Consider the following 22,454-nt stretch of genomic DNA (forward strand, 5'->3'; position numbering starts at 1 on the left):
ACCCTGTATCAAAATAAATGCTATTGTGTAATAATAAGTTGATGAAAGACAAAAATGAAAAATAAAAAATGTAGTTACTGTTTGAAATAACTTACCGATGATAAATAGACAAACAAAGAAAATTATAATGAAACGCATTTTGTTGTCACTAACTATTGTGTACCTATTGTAGTACAATAATTAAATTATAGAAAACTATTATTTTAAGTTTATTTTTATATCCTATATTAATCATCTGATTACGATATTTCAATTTATCAATGGCATATTACTGCAATTTTAAATATATATCAGCAGGATTTGAAAGGCATAAATTAGATACCTGCAGTGGAGACGATAAATAGATTAATAGATGGCTCCACAATCAACCGTCAAGTTTTTACTACTTTCAAAATATTATAATAAAAAACATCAATTTATAATAAAATACTTGTTAATCTGCACTAAAAATAAAAAACTAGTTAATTACCTATGCTCCTACTAACTGAGAAATGTGACAGTTCTTGTTTGACAACGACCAATTCAATCAGCAAATTTTTCTTAATAAATTAACTTACATTTCATACTAAACAATTATTAGTAATTTAACCTCCAGTATTAGCAATATAAACTTTTACTATATAACAAAAACAAAAATCTTTTACTGCTATGAGATGATTTTTTGCTCAAAGCCAACTACAAATGAAAATTTACAGGATTTACATGACATGTGTACATGTTTATCAATCATTCAGAGGGTGCCTTATATGACAGGCGTAGAGTCATATTTTTTGATTTAACTTTAAAATTTGCAGAAATACAGGTGTTCTAGAACTCGCGCCCCAGAGAGAAAAGGCTTATAGAGACAACAATTCTGAACCAAACTTTCAAAACTATAATTTTTTAGCTCAGCCTGTATAATGAGTCTATCAAAATTTCCTAAAAATTAGTCTAAAGAGTTTTTTCTTTACCAAACGCTCTTAAAACAAATGAATTCGGTTATAAAATTAAAAAAAAAACAGGGAGAACAAACTTTTTTAAATTTTTAAACCACCCTTAAATGCGTGATTTTGAAGGAATGAAATCAGCGAAGTCATCTTTAAGGTCAGTACTTCCCACATTACATTTGTACGAATTTTTAAAGAAATAAAAAAATATGAAGTTACTGATTTGGGATATCCAAGAATCTTTTTTTAACAGCCAAAATGTCTGATATCTAAACTTACTGATATTACTCTAAATTTGTTTTTTACACTGGTGACAAAACTTTGTCGGACAAATAATGGAAAATGAAGATTGTTCTTTTTTGCAGCATGGGTACTCGGATGGTGGATGTGCAAAACCGTCCCATATATACAGGGTGTTTCAGTCGCTGCATCAGTGTACAGTCTCATCGCAGTATCATTAGATAGGTAAGTACTAAAATAATAATAATAAATTGTCTGCTCTGGTCTCTCTCATTTCACGTGTCTCTTATTTGTTTTACTGGTTGTATAGCTGAGGTACTACTTACTACACTGCTTTATTATATTCTATGCAAAGTAAATAGATCTATTTCATTTTATTAGCAATGAAATCTCCAATAAATTTGTTTTGCTAATTGGTGACACTCGCCTTAACCTATTTTTTTAGTCACACCTTATCGTAAAATCAATATTTAATTCTGTATTATTGTTAATCGTACTTTTATTGATTACTCCAATTTCTTAAGCTTATTAACTTAAGTTAACACGTTTTTAATGCTTTTAGCCTGGTTTTCAAAGTAACTTTTGAAAAGTTTAATTTTTTAAAGAAATTGCTCGGTTTTTCGAAGTCACCTTTTTTTAAAAAAGTCAAAATTTAAAAAAATATATTCTATTTTTTTTAAACGTGAATACGGTTTTAGCCAAGAAAAGTTATCATTTATAAACACTTAAAATTCGTCTTTTTTCCCCGTTTTTCTGTTGGGCCACTTCAGCACAAAAATGAATACAGTTTCGACCAAACAAATTTACCTTTTTAAAAGACTTTTTCCTGTTCGTTGTAAGACCAAAAAATGCCACCAATTTTTTTAAGATCCTGTAATTTCTTTATTTTTTATGCGATTTTAACGACATTTGTGAAGATTGTCACTCTCGATTGCATTATTAAGAGCCTCGACTTAGAAAAAATTAGACCAAAAAAGAGAATTTTTAGAAATTTTGATTTCGGGAAGCAAAGAAAAATTTTTGTTTTTGACCAAAGAAAAATGTGACCAAACAATTTTAACGACCTGTAGTTCTTTATTTTTAATGGCACTATGACCAAATTTGTGGAATTTGGCTTGACTGTCTTATTAAGAGTACCGATTTAGAAAAATTTAGACCAAAAAAGAGAATATCTAGAAATTTTTATTTGGACATCTGTGAAAATGTCAATTTTTTTCAACACTGTAATTTCGTTATTTTTAGTGCGACAGGAACGAAATTTATGCATGTTGTTTCTTTTGTTTGTTTTAGTAATATCACTAATTTACAAAAATTTAGATCAAAAAATTGAATTTTTAGAAATTTTTGTTTTAAACCAAAAAAATGGCACCATTTTTTTTAAGATCCTGTAATTTCTTTTTTTTATGTGATTTTAACAAAATTTGTGGAGATTATCACTCTTGACTATTTTATTTACAGTGCCAATTTACAAAAATTTAGAGTGAAAAGAATAATTTGTAGAAATTTTTGTTTAAAAAAAATTACAAAAAAAACTTTAATTTCGACATTTTTTGTTTTACAAGAACAAAATTTGTGGATTTTTTTTAAGGTAAGTCCATAGAAGTTGCTGAATTTCTATTAATTTTAATATATCTTTGTTAGCCACTATTTCTAATAACGTATTACCTTTTTTTGTAAAAACATTGTTATTTTTTTTGAAACTTTCTGTTACTAAGCGGAACTTGGGCCCAGATAATCTAATTTTTCTTAAAAGCCTAAGGAAACAAGTGTAAAAATATGCCTAAAAAATTATTTTTGGATCAAAGGTTACGACAATTACGCACGATTTGAAATAAATACTCATCAATAACTCGCAATTCGCTTATAAATTGCATATTTGAAAAGAAAATAATAACACCACCGTGAATTTTTAGAAAACCTGTTTTGTCAATTTTCTTGAAATTATAATTTATGGAGATATAAACCCTTATGCTTCTGAGGTACCGGACTAATGCAACAAAAATGAAAGTTAAGGGAAAAAAATGAAATATATATATATATTTGCCATCAAGTTTCAAAAATTGGTTTATGCTGGCTTTAAAAACGGGAGTGTTTTCTCGATTTTTTCTGCTTTTTTGTTAACCCTTGAAAATCAGGGTGGTTTCCTTAAAAACGGGGGTGTTTTCACGATTTTTTTATGATTTTCTGTTCACCCTTGGAAATCGGGGAGTTTTTCTTAAAAAAGTAGCTGTGATCACTAGGGGGCTACTTACTACTTATACTTTAAAAACAAGAGTAATATGCTTAAAAAACATTTCATTTCTTATTTATTTATTTCTTTTTTATATTCCTTAGATTTAGTCCAATTGCATTCCCACATTTCTATTAAATTATAGCCAGCTTTTTTATTTGCTCGTTCTATCTATACTACTTATACTTTAAAAACAAGGGCTTAAAAACAAAGTGTTTTGGAAAGGCCTAAAAAAAATTAAAACAGGCAAAATCCTTAAAATATTTGCTTTAAAAAGGTAAATTTGTTTGGCCGAAACTGTATTCATTTTTTTTGCTGAAGTGGCCTGACAGAAAAACGGCGAAAAAAAAGACGAATTTTAAGTGTTTTTAAATGGTAACTTTTTTTGGCCGAAACCGTATTCACGTTTGGTAAAACAAGATATATTTCTTAAAATTTTGACTAATTTAAAAAAGGGTGACCTCGAAAAACCGGGCAATTTCTTTAAAAAATTTAACTTTTCAAAAGTTACTTTGAAAACCAGGCTAAAAGCATTAAAAACGTGTTGTGTTCTAAAGGGGCTAGTAGTTTTTTAAACTTGACTGTAAAACTTGTTGCACTGCTGATATTACGTTAAAAAAAAACAAACAAAATGTCTCCAATTTTCGCATTCTCCCATTCTGTCCAATTCTCGAAAAATCCAAACCAGGCCACATTTTCTTTATGCTCCATCACATTAACCTATTTCTCATCAAAACACAAACTCTAGTACCATAAAAAGAAACTTCCTCAAGAAATAATAAAATTCATAATTTTTCGTGCAAGACATAAACAGGTGCATTGTCTGCCTTGTCATAAAACGATTTTACGACAAAATTTTCCACAAAAATGAAATGTACAGACTCAAGAAGGTTGTTCAAACGAAATAGTTTTTGAAGTGGACGGATTTCTCTTTAATGCCATAACATTCTTATCGAGTGCGAACCGAAGTGAAATGTTTTTTTTTCGCGTCGAGATTAGAAGAAATGGATTGGCAGACATGACGTTTATTTTTCTTAAAATAGGAGTTTCAAAGATGACGCCCGTAAGTTTAGGAGAGGTTTGAATTTTGTTTTGATTAACCGAGATATGTAGTCATCCACAAAAACGAATTGAACGAAGTTTTGTGTTGGAGAACTTTCTGGTTGGGTTAATTAGAGATCTAAGTTGTGAGCGAGTTGTGTGGTAGACAGTAACTGAGACATTTTGAGTTAGATGATATATCGTGTGACACAATTCAGAGTTAGTGTTGTTTAATTAATTGTTAATTTTGGTGTAGAAATTTCTGGAGAAATTACGACAGTTTCGAGAAAACTGGCGAATGTGTAATTTTAATTAATTAACCAAAATTACATTGAAAAGCTGGTGTTATTTTGTGTTAAATACTTATTAGTCCCAAATTAAAAAGTTTTAGTGCATGGATTTTAGTTTTTGTTTGAATTCGATAATAATAATTACCTAATAATAAGGTTAATATTTTGGGATTAAATTTATCGCTGCACTTTTATTGAAAGAATTTTTTTTGTAAAAACTGGTTATAAGACTTTAATAATAATAACACTTTTTTAGCTTTTTAAATAATTAATTTTTTATATTGGGCAGATATTAGTTATTACTATAAGTTAATTATAAGTTAATATTGGTGTATGTAAATAAAAAAGGTTCTTAAAACTTGACAAAATAATTTTTAAATTTTTTATTGAAAAAAAGTTTTGTAAAGTTACACGCCGAATTTGTATTTTGTGTTGCATTTTACTCTCTTTAGGCTTGTTATGTTATGTGTATTTTATCCTATATATGGGTAAATTAGTTTATTACACATATATTATTATCATTACATACAGGATGCAAAAATTTTCACCCCAAAATCAGACACCGCTGTAAATAATAATTCTGCAAAAAAATTAAAATTCGAATGTGGTAAAAAACTAAAAACCCCTTGTATTACACGTTTCAACACTTATGGCACTACATTTAACAACTCTATTTTCGATTTTTGATTTGTGTAAAAAACTTTAATAATTTTTTCTCGGTGAGAATTTTTGCACTCTATTCGGGTATCCACCTGTATGTATTTTCGAAATTATTTCTGTCCCTTAAATTTGGTTTTTTATTTTTATATTTATTTTTATTTTGTTAAATACTGGAACACTCGTAACTTTGTTATTTTATTCTCTAAACTACTTTTTGATCACGTTTTAATACAAGCGAGGAGAATAAACCATGTCTGTTTGACACCTATTAAAATTTAGTTAAATGTGGTTCAGAGATCATAAAAATTACTAAAATCGCTTGAAAAATAACAAAGTTACGAATAGGGTAACTAAAACCAAAAACTTCCGATTTTTACATCACTCTTAAATCCGTAATTCGAAGTAAAAAAATACGTCCAGATTAGCGATTGCTTGAATTAAGGAGATTAGAAACAAATTAGACATAGTATGAGCTCCTACTAAAAGTTTGAATTAAAGAGATTTTACTTTATTAAAAAATCTCATCTTAAAAGACCCTTGAAAATAATAAAGCAATAAAATATAGTATATTAAAGAACGTGTTTTATAATGGCTAATTTGGTGCACGAGGTCCCGGTGTACAAAACGAGCCGTAGGCGAGTTTTGTATGGGACGAGTGCACCAATGCCATTATAAAACAAGTCCTTTATACTATTTTTTCGAATTTGCACCCCTTTTTTAATAATAAAATTAAATTTTAGAATTCTAAGAGTTTTCTTGTTACACGATTGGTAATGGTTTTGTAACCACGACTTGCCACTTGATTTTCAAATTTAATTTAAAATTTGACATTTATTGAGTTTCACTGTCACTGAATTTTGACATAACGTAACCTAACCTCACAGCCAGTATTCATATCTATTATATTTAGGTACAATTATTGTTGGCCGCAAAGGAGAGTTCAATTAAATTCATACATTTTTATTCACGCAGCAATTTATTAAACACAAATCGTAAAAACCAAATTGACCAAGAATTTGACAGGAAACAGGTGACAGCCAGATAATTAGTTCTGCCAATTCTTAAAAAACAAAATTTCCTACTTTGAGTTCTTTTATAGATACCTATAAACGACTCCAAATTGAGTACTCTAAGGACCTATTAAAGCGGCAAATTCGAAAAAAAAAATTAAGATTTTGCTTTTGTGTTACTTTAATCATATGCAGGTACTCAGAGTTTTTTTTGAAATTTCACTTGACTACTTATTTGTTCAGATATCCAAAATTCGATGGTTGATTTTATTGAGGACGATAAAAAATTTTTAATTTTTGGTTTTTTGACCGTCACTCATAAACTATTTGACTTACTGAACTGAGATTTTTGCCAGTTGATAGATCTCAAGCTGCTCTTTTGATTGATTGTTAAGGTTAAAGTTAAAATTTTTGCAATTCACTTCACTATATTAATTTTTGAGGCGGTATTTTGTCATCTTTCATACCTACAATTAAGTACCAAATATTAACATTAAAGCCTCATTTGTCTTTAAATAGAATAATTTTTACATTTAACATTTAAGTTTATTATGATTCCTGTCTACTCCACAAACTACTTTTAAAACAAGATTAATCTTCCATCCAAACTCAATATTCCTCCCAAACAACTCCCATCAAACATTTTTTCCCACTTTCCCAGCAACAAGTTAAAATCATCTCCCGAATCGTAAAATCGTCTTCCTTGCCCAATAATTCTTCCACTGACATCGGAAAGGTCAGGAAGTTCCCGTATTACAACCATATATCAGTCCTCTTTTAATATAAACCCCAGACGCGTTGCTCAACAAATTTTGCAACAGCCGAGACATTTACCTCGCATTAATCAATTTTGGAAATTTATTAATTATTGCAGAAATGTTTCAAGATCGAATGACGCGGATCTAAGCCTTGACATTGATTCTTGAGTTAACTAGAGATAAAAGTATTGGATAATGTTGACGGTGCAGCAGGAGTTGAAAGTAATCATTTTTATTTGCGAGGGTTGTAAATCTGAATTGTCTAGACTGAATCTGATAGTCGTTGAACGACTCGTAAAATGCGGACAATGAATTTGCAAATATGTATCGCAGAGGAGAGGACAGTCAAAATAAGGAAGGATGATGGAGGACCGTGAGGATATTAAAATGCAGATCAATTTTACGAGGGTGGAAAGTTATTCGAGTTTGTTTTGAAATATTGAGTATTAATAATATTTCAAAAATATTGAGCTATTTGGCGAAAATCCATAAGAAAACTAATCAAAACTTTTAAAAAATTTCACGCAATTACAGACAAATTAGCAAATTTAGCAGAAACGAAGAGAATATTATGCATTACATACTCAAAAAGTTGAAAGCCGTATACATATTTCTAGTTTCAAAAATATTGCACTAAAAATGTCGCTTTAAATGATATCGCCTCTAAATCAATGTAAATTGCTTTGGTCATCGGAGTTCAAACTTAAAAAGAAGAATTGTCGTAAAAATCGCCGTAAATTTTTAAGAGTGGAGGTGTAAACCACAGATTAGACACAGAGATTTATCATACGGGGTGGACCACGATACGCTGCACGAAATTCAATAAATATAGACTGTTTGACTTAAAACAAGCAAGTTGACTATTTCTTCCGGTAGAGCCGGAAGTGACACAAAAATGTGAATATTTTCATTCGATTTATCTCATTCGCTTATTTTTGTTCCCAAAATTTCAAATTTCCATCGTTTGTGGTTTTTAAGGAAAATAGCTTGTTTTTATTTAGAGTTCTATTCTAAACATAGCGAATAACTTAAAGACTTGCTGTAAAAAATACTCGTCAATAACAATGGATTTGTTTTTGTGATGGTATAGCTCGCTTCGCTCGCTACGGACAATCAGACGCGTCAGATACAGCTCGCTGCGCTCGCACATCTCTCGCAGACATTTTTGACAATACAAAAAAAGTTTTAAGGTTTTCTGGTGCGTTTTCCTTCTACATTTCCACTCGTCCGAAATTTGGCACTCTCCACATTGTTATAAAAATATTTATGACAAATAAAGTCGATCTGCCTGAAGATTTGTGCGGAACTTTATCACCACTCCGAGTCACCTTTAACAAGCTTTTAGAACAACCAGATGTGGCTATTTTTCCTTGGCCTTCACATTCGTTTGATTTATTCTCAATTGAACGTGTACGTAAGCCCTTCAAGTAGCATGTGATAAAGTGAATCAAAAGGATATTTTTCAATTAATTAGGTCAATGCCACGACATGCATAATATAATAGTTCCACTTGAGTGAACAGACACAACATTAGAATAACGTATTTTTAATAAATCGCTGGAATTTAGTCCAAATTTTCATGTACTTTCGTATGTATGTAAATATAATTTTGTGTGTATGCAAATCACTATTGTGTTGTAAGTTACTCAAATTGTCGAAAAAAAATAGCTTAAGGTAAATGCCGTGAAAAAAAGTAAAATATATTTTTGTTGATTTATCGGGTATAGAAGACAGTTATGAGTTTATGCCAAACATTTTATGTAAAATTTAGTGGTATGAAATAAATTTCGAGGGCAAAACTTATCTCATTTTACCATCAGCGTGTCACATATTGTAAGAGCGAACCTTTTAATATGAATAAAAATTTTTATTTTGATTTTCTTTCTGTTTCTGTTTCTTTTAAAATTTGGTAGATTTCACTAGCGGATTTGCGCTGTGGCCCATATGAAGCTGTATCATGTCTGTTTAACTGTCGATCGCAGTTCCAGAGCTTTTTGCCTTCTAGCGAGAACCCAAAATTTCAAACACATCTAATTCGGTTATTTTGTTGTCATTTGATAAATTTTTTTGACAATTTTGTATTTTGCGTAAAATTCTGCGTTAAATGAGAACTAATAACTTGAGTTTGCTCCACAGATAAACAAAATATTGACTGAACCAAATGTTCAGAGGGTATTTTTGGGAAGCATTTTCTGAGCAAAAACGACGTTTATTAACTTTTTCTACAACCCCATATGAAAGTGGCATTTTCCACTCGGTTAAATGACTCTGAAAGTTGATGATTTCGTACATCCATTTACGAAAGTAAAAGTCACTCTTGCACTACTGTCGACACTCTCCCTTGCTCTCTGGGGCGCGAGTTCTGGGATACTCTGTATTGCTATTTCTATGACGTTTATTATCTCTACCAATTAGCTAAATTACAGATCTAAAAGCACAAATTTTGGAGTTTTGTAACTTTAGCAATTTTTGAGTAATAGCACTCAAATTTGAATCTTTGAGTCGTTTATTAAATCTACCAAATCGCTAAATTATAAAATCGAAACTACAAATTCTAGAAATTTATTTAAACAACTTATTAAATTCCATAAATTATGCTAAATTTCGAAATTTTAAAATTTTTAGACATTTTTCATTTGGAGACGAACCAAGTTTTTCTGCTACTTTTCATTATGTTAAAACAATGCCCGTTACCTTTATATTCACAGATATTCTCAGGTACGAATGGGTTGCATGAAAATGACACCAAAAACTATTTATAGGTACTTGTTACAGAACCATTAGACAACATAAGTATAGGTAAATTAAAATCATAGCTGATCATCAAAGCAATATATTTGAATTAAAAGTTTTAGCAAAGTAATATTTACAAATACGTTGAGAAAAATGTAACAACTTTTTTAAAATCTTTAATATAGTCAGGGTCTTCTAAAGTAGTTCTTTCATATCTGTTCCAGCATTTTAAAAATTTTCCATAAATTGATTCCTCAGCTTGCTCAGACCAGATGCCTAAACCGTGATTCTTCATGTATTTTATAGTGTCTTGAAGTTACTAACAATAACATGAACATTCAATGTCTCTGAAACACCAGTGGCTTTATAGTGCTTAGATAGTAATTCCAAGGCTTTTTCGTACCTTGTTATATTTTTTTTTGTAGTAAAACATTCTTTAATTACACTATTCATACTTTTGCTAAAAGATTTATTAACTCCTTTTTTTGCCATAACAGGAAAAACTTTCAAAACTATTCTGTAGATCTCCATGTCTTCAGATCTTTTTTGCTTTTTTCTTCAAACTCATCATTTACACTAAATTCATTTTTTGCTTTATTTGATCTTCTCAATTCTTTTAACCTAGCAAAGCAGGGATATGAGAAGGTAGCAGTTTGCTGATCATAATTTAAAAAAGAATTTTGAAATCTGCTATAAACTTGAATGGCATTGTACACAGGATGTTTTTGAAATGCATGTACAAAAAGAGTGTGGTAATTTCTTGTCACAAATTGAGCCTATTAAGAGAAAAAAGTTTTAGTAAGTCTTTTTGTTTTCGAAATTAAATTACACCAAAATTTCAATGAACTTGCTTGTGCGCCACTGATTTTAAAGTGAACAATAAATTGAGTTGCTGGTTGCTTGGGAAATAAGTCATTCCAGATGTGTTTTTGCCAGTGGTGTAAAAAGTACGTGGATTGGGGTTAATTTTACCTTGTTAGTTTTTGATTTTAAATTTGGTTTTTCATATTTCATACTCCTTCTGGAACAGCGCAGAACTGTTTTGTACATGCATTTCAAAAGCACCCTGTATATTGAATGGCGTCATTGTTCAATAATCCGTTAATTTTTAACGTTTTCTTTTTACACTGTAAAAACGTCGTGGATTTTGAATCTTCTCCGCCTAGCCCAAATAAATATATTTTTATTTGTAAGCACGTTATATTGAAAAATAAATAAATAATGATAATACATATAAATAAAATTTAAAATTCATAAACAAGAATAAGATAAGTATTTTACATATTTTACACAAACTCTAAACGCAACTTTGTAGTTATTTACGCTAAATTAATAAAAGTGAAGTAGCTTAAAGACAAAAAGGCTATGAAGGCCTTTGATGATCAGTTACGATTTTATCCATCCCATTTGGATATTGTTTAGTGCTTATGCTACAAGTGTGTATTGACAGTTTTTGGTGACATTTTCATGCAACCTGTATTCATTTGAGAACAGCTGTGTATTCATATGCTAGGAGTAGGTAATATTTTTGCTGGATTATTTTTAATTTTTTTGCATAAAAAATATTTTTTCTTATATTTCTTATATTTCGCGTTCATAATGAAGATATTTCCATACGCGTTTGAGCTTATTTCGGTATCGTAATGGACCAATCCCGTGCCAATATTTCCAGGAACTTATATTTTTCTTAGGTTTGCAGCAGACAAACCGTCAACCTGCCGTCAACGTTGACAATTTAGATTTTGGTTTTGATAAATCATGATAAATCGATCAATACACTTATTTCTTGTTGTACTTGGCTTAATAATTCATCGGAGAAAAACTCTTTGGATGCAAGAGAACTATCATGATCATGATCAACATCTTCGCTCTCTTGGCTCCCTTGCGCTCCGATAACCTCAAAACGTCACACCTGTCAAACTGACTGAAATTGGATTTGGCTACTTCGAATTTTTTTCCCGATTTGCAAATGCCAACTACCCTAAAATTCCCTAGATTTCGAAATCAAGTTTTTTCGTTGAAAATGAGGCGAAATAGAAAAAATAGCGTATGATACTTGTTCATAATGCATTTTGCCGCACTTACTACTTTATGACACTCCTCGCTGCGCTCGTCGTGTCTTAAAAACGTGCGTGCGGCAAAATGTTCATTATGAAACGCGTTTCATAATATACTATTTTCAAGAAATGATATTGCAAATTATTTACGTTTTTCTTTGTAAATTGTATAATACACTTTATAAACTTGATAACTCTCTAACACTTTGAATAACGCCGGCTGTAATAGCTTCGGACAACATTATTAAGTTCGCAATCTCGTGAAACTATGCATTGGCATTAAGATGACCCATTAGCCGCCCATTCCACTAATCACTAACTCTGTAAACCACACTTTATTACCTCTCAACTCTATTCCATCAGTCAATCTTCGGAATGTTAATTAGTTCAATTAGGATTCGCCTAGCGTTAAATTTATTCACAATTCCGTACCAAAACAATTACTTTTGCGAAAATAGGTCAACTAGCATTGTACAAAATCCAACTTCCTACATTCGTCTCGAAATTTATTACCTTAACATCACCTTAAAAGACAATCTTAAACACTCCCACAATTAACCCAATTGTCGATTTCTCTCATCGACAAGGTTAAGGTAAACTACCTCAGAAGGTCCAAACACAGTATAAAACACCATCGCGATTTTGCGAGAAGCATTCTCATACAATCAGCAAAATGTACAAACTGGTAAGCTAAAAAAAAATTCCGCAAGAATAGCGGTAACGTTATTTTTTCCAGTTGACTTTCGCCGCTATCTTGGCTTACGCCACTGCCGCCCCCGGTCTTGTCGCCGCCCCTGTTGTGGCCCACAGCGTTTCCAGTCACAGCAGTGTGGTCGCTCACCCCGTCCCCATTGTCAAAGCCGCCCCCGTGGTCGCTGTGCATGCCGCCCCCGTTGTACCTGTAGTGAGAGCGCATCCGATTGTACCTGTGGTCAAAACCCACGCTGTCGTGCACCACGCTCCTGTTGTCCACGCCGCCCCCATCGTACACGCCCCTGTTGTACCTGTGGTCAAACACCACACCGTTCTTGTCCACTAAATTATTGTAATATGGAAACTCTTATTTATTAAAGACATTTTTATTTAATACGGAAAATTTATTGTACAATTTTACCTGTCGCAAAAGTGTCTTTATCGCTTGTCTTGCCCTCTTAGACTTGAACCAATGTTATTACAAAATCGGTATTTGGTTCTCTAGGTACATGAAATGTGGAATCTTTAGAAAGTTTTATTTTAAAGGTAAACCAAAATTTTCACCACTTTTTATGAAATTTCGTAGTTTTGGCAGTTTTAATTCAAAACAGTCAAATTTTCACATTTTTGACGTATTTATCAATTGTGCTAAAATCCAAAATTTTGGAGTCAAAAACGAAATTTTAGGAAATTTATGTTGCTGTAAAGACCTAAAATTTTCTCCATACTTTCAGTGGTAAACAAGCAAAATTTATTACTTTTGAATTGTTTATCAACTAACTGCTAAAATCTTAAAATTTTAGAGCAGAAAATAGATTCTATAAAACTTTGAAACCAAATCGAAATTAATTCAAATAAATTTATGTAATTTTGACGGTTTAAACTCCAAAACAGTAAAATTTAGAGTTTTACTGTTTTTGACTTGTTATCAACTGTACCTACTAGGTTCTATTTTAAAATTAAAGAAAATTGATATTGCAGAAAATTTTACTTTGGTACGACTAATTTCAATCGTAAAGCATCGAAATTTAGGGATAGTTTACCTTCGACTTCGTTTTGCTACTGTGTAAAATTACTAAATTTTAGAGCAAAACTCAAAATTTTTAAAAATTTAATTTTGAAAAATACCAAAAATATTCAAATTTTTTACTAGAATTCGTAATTTTAGCAATTATACCAATTAAATTTGGACATTTTGCTACGTTTGTGTTGTTTAGTAAGTTCATCAAATTCTCACATAATTATAAAAATAAAAATATAGCTGAACCAAAAATATCCAAAAAAATTTACAAAAATTTTAAATGTGGTCATTTTAGTGCAATAACAATCAAATATAGGCAGATTGATATTTTTGAGTTGATTATTATTATTCATTTTATCAAATTGCTATACTATAGAACCGAAAATATGTACCTACAAATTTTAGAAATTTTGATTTTTAAATTGAACCATAAATATTTTTTACTAATTTGTTACTCTAACAAATTTAGGTATTTTTCCATATTTGAGTTGTGCATCACTCCATCAAATCAAAACATTATAAAGCCAAAAATAAAAATTTTAGAAATTTTGAATTTTAAGGTACATTAAAAATATGCAACATTTTTATTAAAATTTGTATTTTTGACCATATTAGTGTTATAACAATCACATTTGTACAGACTGCTATGTTTGAGTAGTTTATTAACTTCACTAAAATACTCAATTCTAGTTTCAAAAATACGAAATTTAGAAATTTTTATTTTTATGCTAGACCAAAAATGGGTATCTATTTTTTTTACTAAAATTCGTAATTTTAACAATTTTGGTGCTATAGAATTCAAATTTAGGCAGATTACCGTTTAAATTCTTCATTAGCTCCACCTAATTGCTAAATTATAGAGCCAAAAATACAAGATTTAGAATTTTTTTATTTCCAAGCTGAAACAAAAAAATTCAAATTCTTTACCATAAGTCCTGTCATAACAATGGCAATTTGCGATCGTTTTTGCAATCAAATTTTAGCGGATTGCTACTTTAGAGTTGTTTATTAACTTCACAAAATTACTCAATTCTAGAGCTAAAAACTCGAAATTTACGATTTATTTAATTTTAAGTTAAACCAAAAATTTGCAAAAATTTTTATTAAAATGTGTAACTGATAGGTTTAGCGTCTTAACATAATAATCTAATTTTGATAAATTACTATTTATTTTTGAGTTGTTCAACTCCTTCAAATCGCTACATTACGGAGCTAAAAATACAAATTTTATAAATTTTGACTTTAATCTGAACACAAAATATTTTAACAATTTTTTCAAAAATTTGTAACACTAACAACTTTGATGTTGTATTAATAAAATGTTGGTAAATTGCTATTTTTGAGTCGATTATTGATTTAACCTATTAAGCTAAAAATACAAATTTTAGAATTTAGTTAATTTAGTTAATTAAGTTAAACAAAAAACATACAACATTTTTTATTAAAATTTGTATTTAGGATCATTTTAATTATAGCTTTCAAATTTGAACAAATTGTTATTTTTGTCAAATCATCAAATCGCTAAATTGAAGCGAACATACAAATATTTTCAAATAAAATTTATAACTCTGGTAATTTTGGTGTTATAATTATCAAATTTGGAAAGATTGCTATTTTTAGGTTACGTATTAATGCCACCAAATCGCTAAATTATGTAGCCTAAAGTGCTAATTTTACAATTTTTCTATTTTCTGCTAAACCAGAAATCTCCAACATTTTGTACTAAAATTCGTTACGCTGTCAATGTTGGAATTATATGAATCAAATTTGGGCAAATCATTATTTTTGAGTTGTTAATTAACTCCACCAAATCGCCTCTTTATAGAGCCAAAAATACAAATTTTGCTAATTTTTATTTTCAAGGTAAGCTAAAATTATCCAGAAATTATTACTAAACCGCTTCCGTTGTCAAAGCCGCCTTTATGGTCGCTATACATGCCACCCCTCTTGTACCTGTGAGGGTGTGCAAACACCACATCGTTTTTGTTCACTAAATAGTTGTATGTGATATCAAAAATAATATTTTTATATGCATAACCCACAAAAATGGAAAGAAAGTAATGTCCACCACCAAAAATCTAAGAAAAGTCTGTCTTTTTATTGTGTAATTAAAAACTTTTTATTTTTCCAAAGTATAAAATTGTTGATGATTGGCGATACAAGTTTGTGTGCACCAAGTCAGTAAAGTGTCTTTATCACTTTGATTATCGCTCGGCGCACGATTTCAGACTCGCTCCGATAAAGTATCACTTTACTGCCTTGCTACACAAATAACTATTTTACATTTTTATATGAAGTCTTTTTGTCTTTTAATATCCATATCCGTATCCGTATCGATGACGATGGTGAATTGGTGCAATGGGTATCACAGGGGCAGTATAAACCACAGGGGTGGCATATACAACTGGCACCGTTTTAACCACTGGAATAATTGCCTCCTCTTCTATCGCTGTATAATGTCCAGCAGCAGGTGCAGTCCCCACACTCCAAACCGCTAAAGCAGCAAATATGAACTGAAATACGCAATTATGTCAGATTTTATACGAAAACTTAACTAACGAATCTCACCAATTGCAACATTTCGTCGAGTACTTGCGGAAATTGTGTTTGTTTTTCGGTTTATATAGTTCGAGGGGGAACTGTAATAGGTAATTCCCTATTTATCGGATGTTGTCACCTTGATTTGGTTTTGGTGACAATTGCGGAACGAATTTTGACGTGGAGACGAATTGTTCGCAAGAAAAAATGACGCGTTGTTTGTTTGGTTTTGTGAAAAATTCCACAAAATTGGCGTGACATTTAAGCAAGTAAAGTTCCAAAGTTTTTACACAGTTTGTTGACAACTATCACAAGAATAAGGTGGCATTTGATTTTATTTTCTTTAAGAAAAATTCCTACAATAACCGCAGTTTTAGTTACAGATATCTGATTTCAATTTCAGATTTTTCATTTCATCGTGAAGAAACAATTTCACCCAAGACCAGCGAATTTATGTCTTATACTTAGATTAGTCTGGTTTAGATTCTATAGTGCGAATTCCAAATTTATTACTACACCATTACCCTTTTGTGGTGTTTTTTGTACTTATCAGGTTCTAAATATTCAGATTTTTTATTTGAAATTTAAAATTTAAATTGCGACATAACTTTTACGTGGATCTTTTTATGGCAGATTTTATGGCTGAATATCAGACGTTAGATTATTGATTTCGGTTTTGGAATTGTACACTTTTACATGCGGTTTTGTGCTACATATTTGTGATAACTCAAATTTTGTAGGGTGTATCGGATGTTCAATTAAATTGCTTTTAATTAAAAAAAAACAAATAAACGCATGCCTATTATTTTCTTTTTTTTTGGTTGCTTGAATTGTAAATTACATTTTGCCTTGAACAAAAACCTTACTTTTACGCTTTTAGTGCGGAAAATCTGCAGCAGTGCGGCAAAAAGTCAGATCACACTGCTCAGGGGTTCCATCTATTAGACGATTACAAGTGTCGTTGTCAAATGAGTAAGAACAACATTTTTAAATTAGTTTTAAATGGTTTATTCAGCAAATGTTGTTTACAGTTCAGGCAGCAAACATTGCTCGAATAACTATTTTGTATTGCAAAGCTTTTGGCTCCTGTTTAGGATTTTATAATTTATTTTTCAGGTTTTTTAGTGACCAGTAATAAATTAACTTGGTGCTCATTTAGTCGATTAGTGGCAATTTAAAGTCGGTTGAGGCTTCGGGTACAGAAGAAAATATTGGCCTCTTTAAAAATGATGAAGTGAAATACAAGTAAAAATATGCAATGGCAGCCGCCATCAAATCAAATTTTAAATTTAATTTTAGATTTTTTTTATTGTCTAGGTTTTGCTTGGATTTTTTTATTTTGTGTTTTTTTGAGTGAAATACAAATAAAAATATGCAATGGCAGCCGACATGAAATCAAATTTTAAATACAATTTTAGATTCCTTTTATTGTCTAGATTTCGCTTGGATTTTTTTTTATTTTGTGTTTTTTGATATCCTCTTTAAGTTGTCTTTTTAGTCTTTATAAGTCAAATTTTCAAAATTTCTTGTGTATTCTCTCTTCTTTAGATTTTTTAAATTTTTAAGAAAAAATTTTTAAATTTTATGGTGAGTATACTCTATCTTTTTTCCAGATTATGTGGATTTATCTCTACTTTTTTTATATATTTTACAATTTCTAAGTTCGATTTCTAGAGTTTTTAGATTTTTTCTAGGAATTTTTTCAGTTCTCTTTATTTATTATTATATACAGTATGTCCCCGGATTGAGTTCACAAGAGGGAAAAAAAATTTCTTTTTCATTTTACAAAAAAATAACATTTTTTGCTTACCTATATCAAAACAGATAAATCTGCAATTAAAATTTCCAAATTATTAGTTTGTACACTCTTAAAATTATTTTTTTCATTATTTTTGTTTATTAAATTTTGTAATCGTATTTAAATAATAGCAAGCTGTGGATTCACAATATCAAATAGTGCTTTAAAAATTAAAGGAAAATTTACCTAATAATGTGTAAGTACTAAAAAATTGGAAAAGAAATGCAATTGCATCTTTAACAATAATTGAGAAAATTCGAAACAGTCTTAAAGAATTACGAGTTAGAATTGAACTATGTGCTAAAACAGATAATGGGACAATCAAATAGTGGAAATTTCATTCCTTTGACATTTTTTGCAAAATTAAAAATAAAAACGTTTTTCGTTATTTTCTGTTTTTTTTCGATTTTAAGAACACAGCTTGATGATAATATTAAAGTTTTAATTATAGATTTATTTATTTTAAATTAAGCTAAAAATATTATTCCTTTGTCATTTTTTTTGTAACATGAAAAATAACGTTTTTTTTCCTCTTGTGAACTCAATTCGGGGACATACTATATACATTTTTTTACTTTTTCTCTAAATTACATTAGACTTTTCCTATAATTTATTGATGTTGACAATTTTTTTTAATTTTTCAGTTTTTTAAATTCTACAAATTTTTTACTTTTTAACATTTTTAACATTTTTCGGAACATTTTAGAATTGGTTTTATTTATTTAAAATACGAGTTAAAAAATTCTTTACAAGTTTTTAAAAGAACCAGAACTGTCACTGATGATTTTTTTTTTATTTTTCTATTTTGCTACGAATTTTCATCTAAAAGAAACAATGAGTTTTTTTTAGTCAATTTTGACAAATCTTTGCTGACATTTTCATATTGCCCGTGTGACAATTACTTTTGTAAATAGATGAACAAAATTTAGAATAAATAATGAATGGACTTTTTGATGAAAGGCCATAGAAAAAATAGTGTAGACTCTTCGGAAAGTGGTTTTATGGCACTTGTGTGATATTCGAATTCGTACATTTATTTTTACATTGATGCGAAATTTGTCATTTTTTGCACTTGTCAGGTAATTTAATTAAGACTTTTTCGAAAATGTATGTTTATAAATAATTTTACTTTTATTGAATTAACTAAATTTAAAAAAAGAAACTGAAATTTTAGATATGTTTGTAAAGTAAAATTAATATCTAAAAAAAAATTGTTTATTACATGCTTTAAATCTAACAGCTCCAACGAGAAAAAAAATTAAATTTGGCAAATTTTTAACTTAATAACTAGAAATTGTTAAGTGTACAAAAAATAGAATTTTAGAACAAACATTCTAGATTTTTTTTGTAAGACGACAGTTTTAACAGTGAGAAATAAAATTTAGTAAATTTATTACTTGATCAGAAGTGTACGAACTTTCAGAATATTAGAACAAAAAATCGATTTTTTTTAAAACATTTTCATTTTTTTGTTCGAACTCTGACAATTTCAATATTGAAGCAAGTGAATTTAATGAACTTATTAATTTCAAAGTGCTTACTAACTGTGCTAAATTATAGAACAATAGAACAAGAAATAGAAATTTTAGAATTTTTTGTTTATTTGTTGAAACTCAAAATTTAATGTTTTTACAATTTCAACATTAAAGAGAATTTGGTGGATTTATTACTTGATTACTAAATTTTAGAATTATAGACCAAAAAAATTAAATTTTAAAGTTTTTTCACTCCTTTGTTCGAACTTAAAATTTTGAATTTACTATAAATTATATAACTTTGACAATGTCAACATTAAAGCAAGAAAATTTAGTGAACTTATTAATTTGAAAGCGTTTATTGAGTGTACTAACTTATAGAATTTTAGAACGAAAATGAGAAATTTTATAATGCTAAGTCCGACAATCTTGTCCAGAAAGAAATTAAATTTTGACGAAATGTAATTCCAAAATTTTTGCACAAAGAGTTGTGTTTCTAATGACATGATTTAATAACAATTAATCAATTTAGTTAATTTAGTACTTCTTCCTGAAAGCGGTTATTTCAGAATTCAACCTGAAACTTGCGTCTTAAAATAAAAGCACTTCTCTTTTATTATTCATCACTTCACTTATAGTCGTAAAATTTCATAACATTCATGTGAAAAATTTCGCATTTCTCGCATCGAATCCTGCAGTAAAAGAAACAAAGATCAATAATGGCATTTCTCCAAAGAGCGGCTCCGACTTTTGAAGTTTAAAATTGATTTTAAAAAATCCCATGAATATAACACCTGCACTTTTGCAATATTTAATTACCGATCAAAAGAATTCCAATCCTCCTGGAAATTAATTATCCTTTATTGTAATAAAAAGCACGAAATGTGATTTTTAGATTTCATCCTTTTTCTTGAACGAATTTGTAATTTTCAGAGATATCATTCGCTTCGCTGATCACAAGGCCGCCAAAGAAATTCGAGATCAAGGTCTCTTCTTTCGTTGGAGATGATTAATGGTGATAATGTTTGCGCCAAGATATATCGAAGTCGATATAAAACACTGGTATTTGTCAAAATACTGCAGTTATAATGGACGTTATGTCGCTAAACACTAAAGAGGCGGATTTGGCCCATTTCCAAACGAAAATATTGACGGCTTTCAAAATTTCAATAGGAACGAGCCAATCTGGGTATTGAGTAGGTAAACATTGATGGAATTCATTATTTAATTGGTTATTTTCGGGGTAAAATAGGGAAAAGGGTTGTTAGGATGAAAATAATGAACAGGGGTTGAATTATGGAAACAATAACAATAACAAAGGCGAGCGAGATAATATGGGTTTTGTGAAATGATACTATTCATACTTCAGCAGCGAAAACATTTGTTCATAATTAAAGTTTTTTAAAAATATTCCGATGGTATTTAGCGCTTTGTTGAAGCCATGAAATGAATAATTCACTTTTTTTCATTTAATCCATTTGCGGATTTGCGACGTTTTCTATGTTCAGCTTTGTATTTATCGGGATTACAGTTCATCCGGGTAAATTTGTTACCAAAGCTATTAAGAATAAATACGATAATTTTAATAAAAGCTAATTCCTAATTAGACTAATTACACTGCCACTGTATTTTTAATACTTGTCACAACTCTAATTTTACGCAGCGTAATTTATAATTTGTTCCTATTACAAATTTTGGTCATTCTTCAATAATATTAATAAATTACACCTTCAGAAATCTAATGATTGTAATTTTGCGTTCAATGAAACTAAAAGCTTTTTCGAAAAACGGTGATTTTTTAAAGGAAGTAAATATTTACATAACAAGTGCGAAAAATGCTAAATTTCTCTCGAGTATGAATGTAGATGCACGAGGCGCCTTCTAATCATGTAATAAATCTACCAAATTTCATTTCTTGAAATGAAATTATCAAAATTCATAAAGAAATCCGCTTATTTCGATGCTAAACGACGATTTCTAGCTAATTCTTGCTGTTTTCTGGCTTGGATTCGCAAAGAAGAGCTCAAAATCTACAAAACCTCCAGTTTTTATCAAGATTCAACAGCTGAATTGCAAGAAAACAGCAGAAATCTGCACGAAATCATCAAAATTCTTAGAGAAATCCGCTTATTTTGATGCAAAACGACGATTTCTCGCTGATTCTCGCTGTTTTCTGGGTTAATAAAAAATGTAATAAAAAAAAGATTTTGAAGTTTTACAAATATAAAATTCCCGAATTTTTCTTTGTTCTACAATTCTATAATTTAGTACAAACAATAAACACTTTTAAACTAAAAATTCAATTACATTTTCTTGCTTTAATGATAAAATTGTCAGAGTTACCGAATTTTATGGCAAATTCCAGTTATATTTTGAGTTTGAACAAAGAGTTCTAAAATTTTTGTTTCTCGTTCTAAAATTTTAAAAGTTTAAAAAAAGTTTAACACATTTTTTGCTTCAATGTTAAAATTGCTATACACCTAACAAATTTTAAATTTTTAGTTCAAACAAACAAATTAAAAAAAAATAAAATTTTTATTTCTTGTTCTAAAATTCTTTAATTTAGTTACTTTAATAAACACTTTTTAAGTAATCATTTTCTCTTTTTTCAATGCTGAAATTATCAGACCTGCAAAATTTTGAGGTAGAACGACAAAATGAAAGAGTTCTAAAGTTTCTATTTCTTTCTTTCTTCTAAAATTCTATAATTTAGAACCCTCAACCACAACATTGAAAACAAAATTTCATAAATACATACATAAAAAATAATATATAAAATATAGATAAACAAATAAACAAATAAACAAATAATTAAATAAATAAATAAACAATTAATTAAATATATAAATAAATAAATAAACAAATTAAATAAACAAATAAATAAATAACTAATAATAATAAATTTTAAAATGTATCTTTTTTATTCTAAAATTTTATAATTTAGTACACTGAATAAATACTTCTAAAGAAATAAGTTTATCAAA

General features: G+C 29.2%; 3 protein-coding genes across 3 annotated transcripts in view; 2 read left to right on the forward strand and 1 right to left on the reverse strand.

Annotated features, from left to right (window-relative positions):
• The window catches only part of SIFaR (SIFamide receptor), a 140,127-nt gene that overhangs the window by 84,166 nt on the left and 33,507 nt on the right, over window positions 1–22,454 (forward strand). The window contains exon 2 of the mRNA XM_088034081.1: window positions 1,292–1,391. Coding sequence (XP_087890207.1) covers window positions 1,292–1,391 — 100 coding nt within the window. The remainder of the gene's footprint in view (window positions 1–1,291; window positions 1,392–22,454) is intronic.
• Window positions 12,619–12,984, forward strand: LOC148176218 (uncharacterized). The gene is made up of 2 exons (XM_088034496.1): window positions 12,619–12,630; window positions 12,682–12,984. Exons 1-2 carry the CDS (start codon window positions 12,619–12,621, stop codon window positions 12,982–12,984), a joined length of 315 nt encoding a protein of 104 aa, XP_087890622.1.
• On the reverse strand, window positions 15,795–16,299 carry LOC148176219 (uncharacterized). The gene is made up of 2 exons (XM_088034083.1): window positions 16,228–16,299; window positions 15,795–16,172 (listed from the first exon to the last, which is right to left on the reverse strand). The coding sequence occupies exons 1-2, from the start codon at window positions 16,237–16,239 to the stop codon at window positions 15,969–15,971; spliced, it is 216 nt and encodes a 71-aa protein (XP_087890209.1). The 5' UTR covers window positions 16,240–16,299; the 3' UTR covers window positions 15,795–15,968.

This window comes from Gnatocerus cornutus, chromosome 4 (assembly GCF_029298725.1).
Source record: "Gnatocerus cornutus isolate USDA-ARS CGAHR chromosome 4, icGnaCorn1.1, whole genome shotgun sequence".
Classification (NCBI taxonomy): Eukaryota; Metazoa; Arthropoda; class Insecta; order Coleoptera; family Tenebrionidae; genus Gnatocerus; species Gnatocerus cornutus.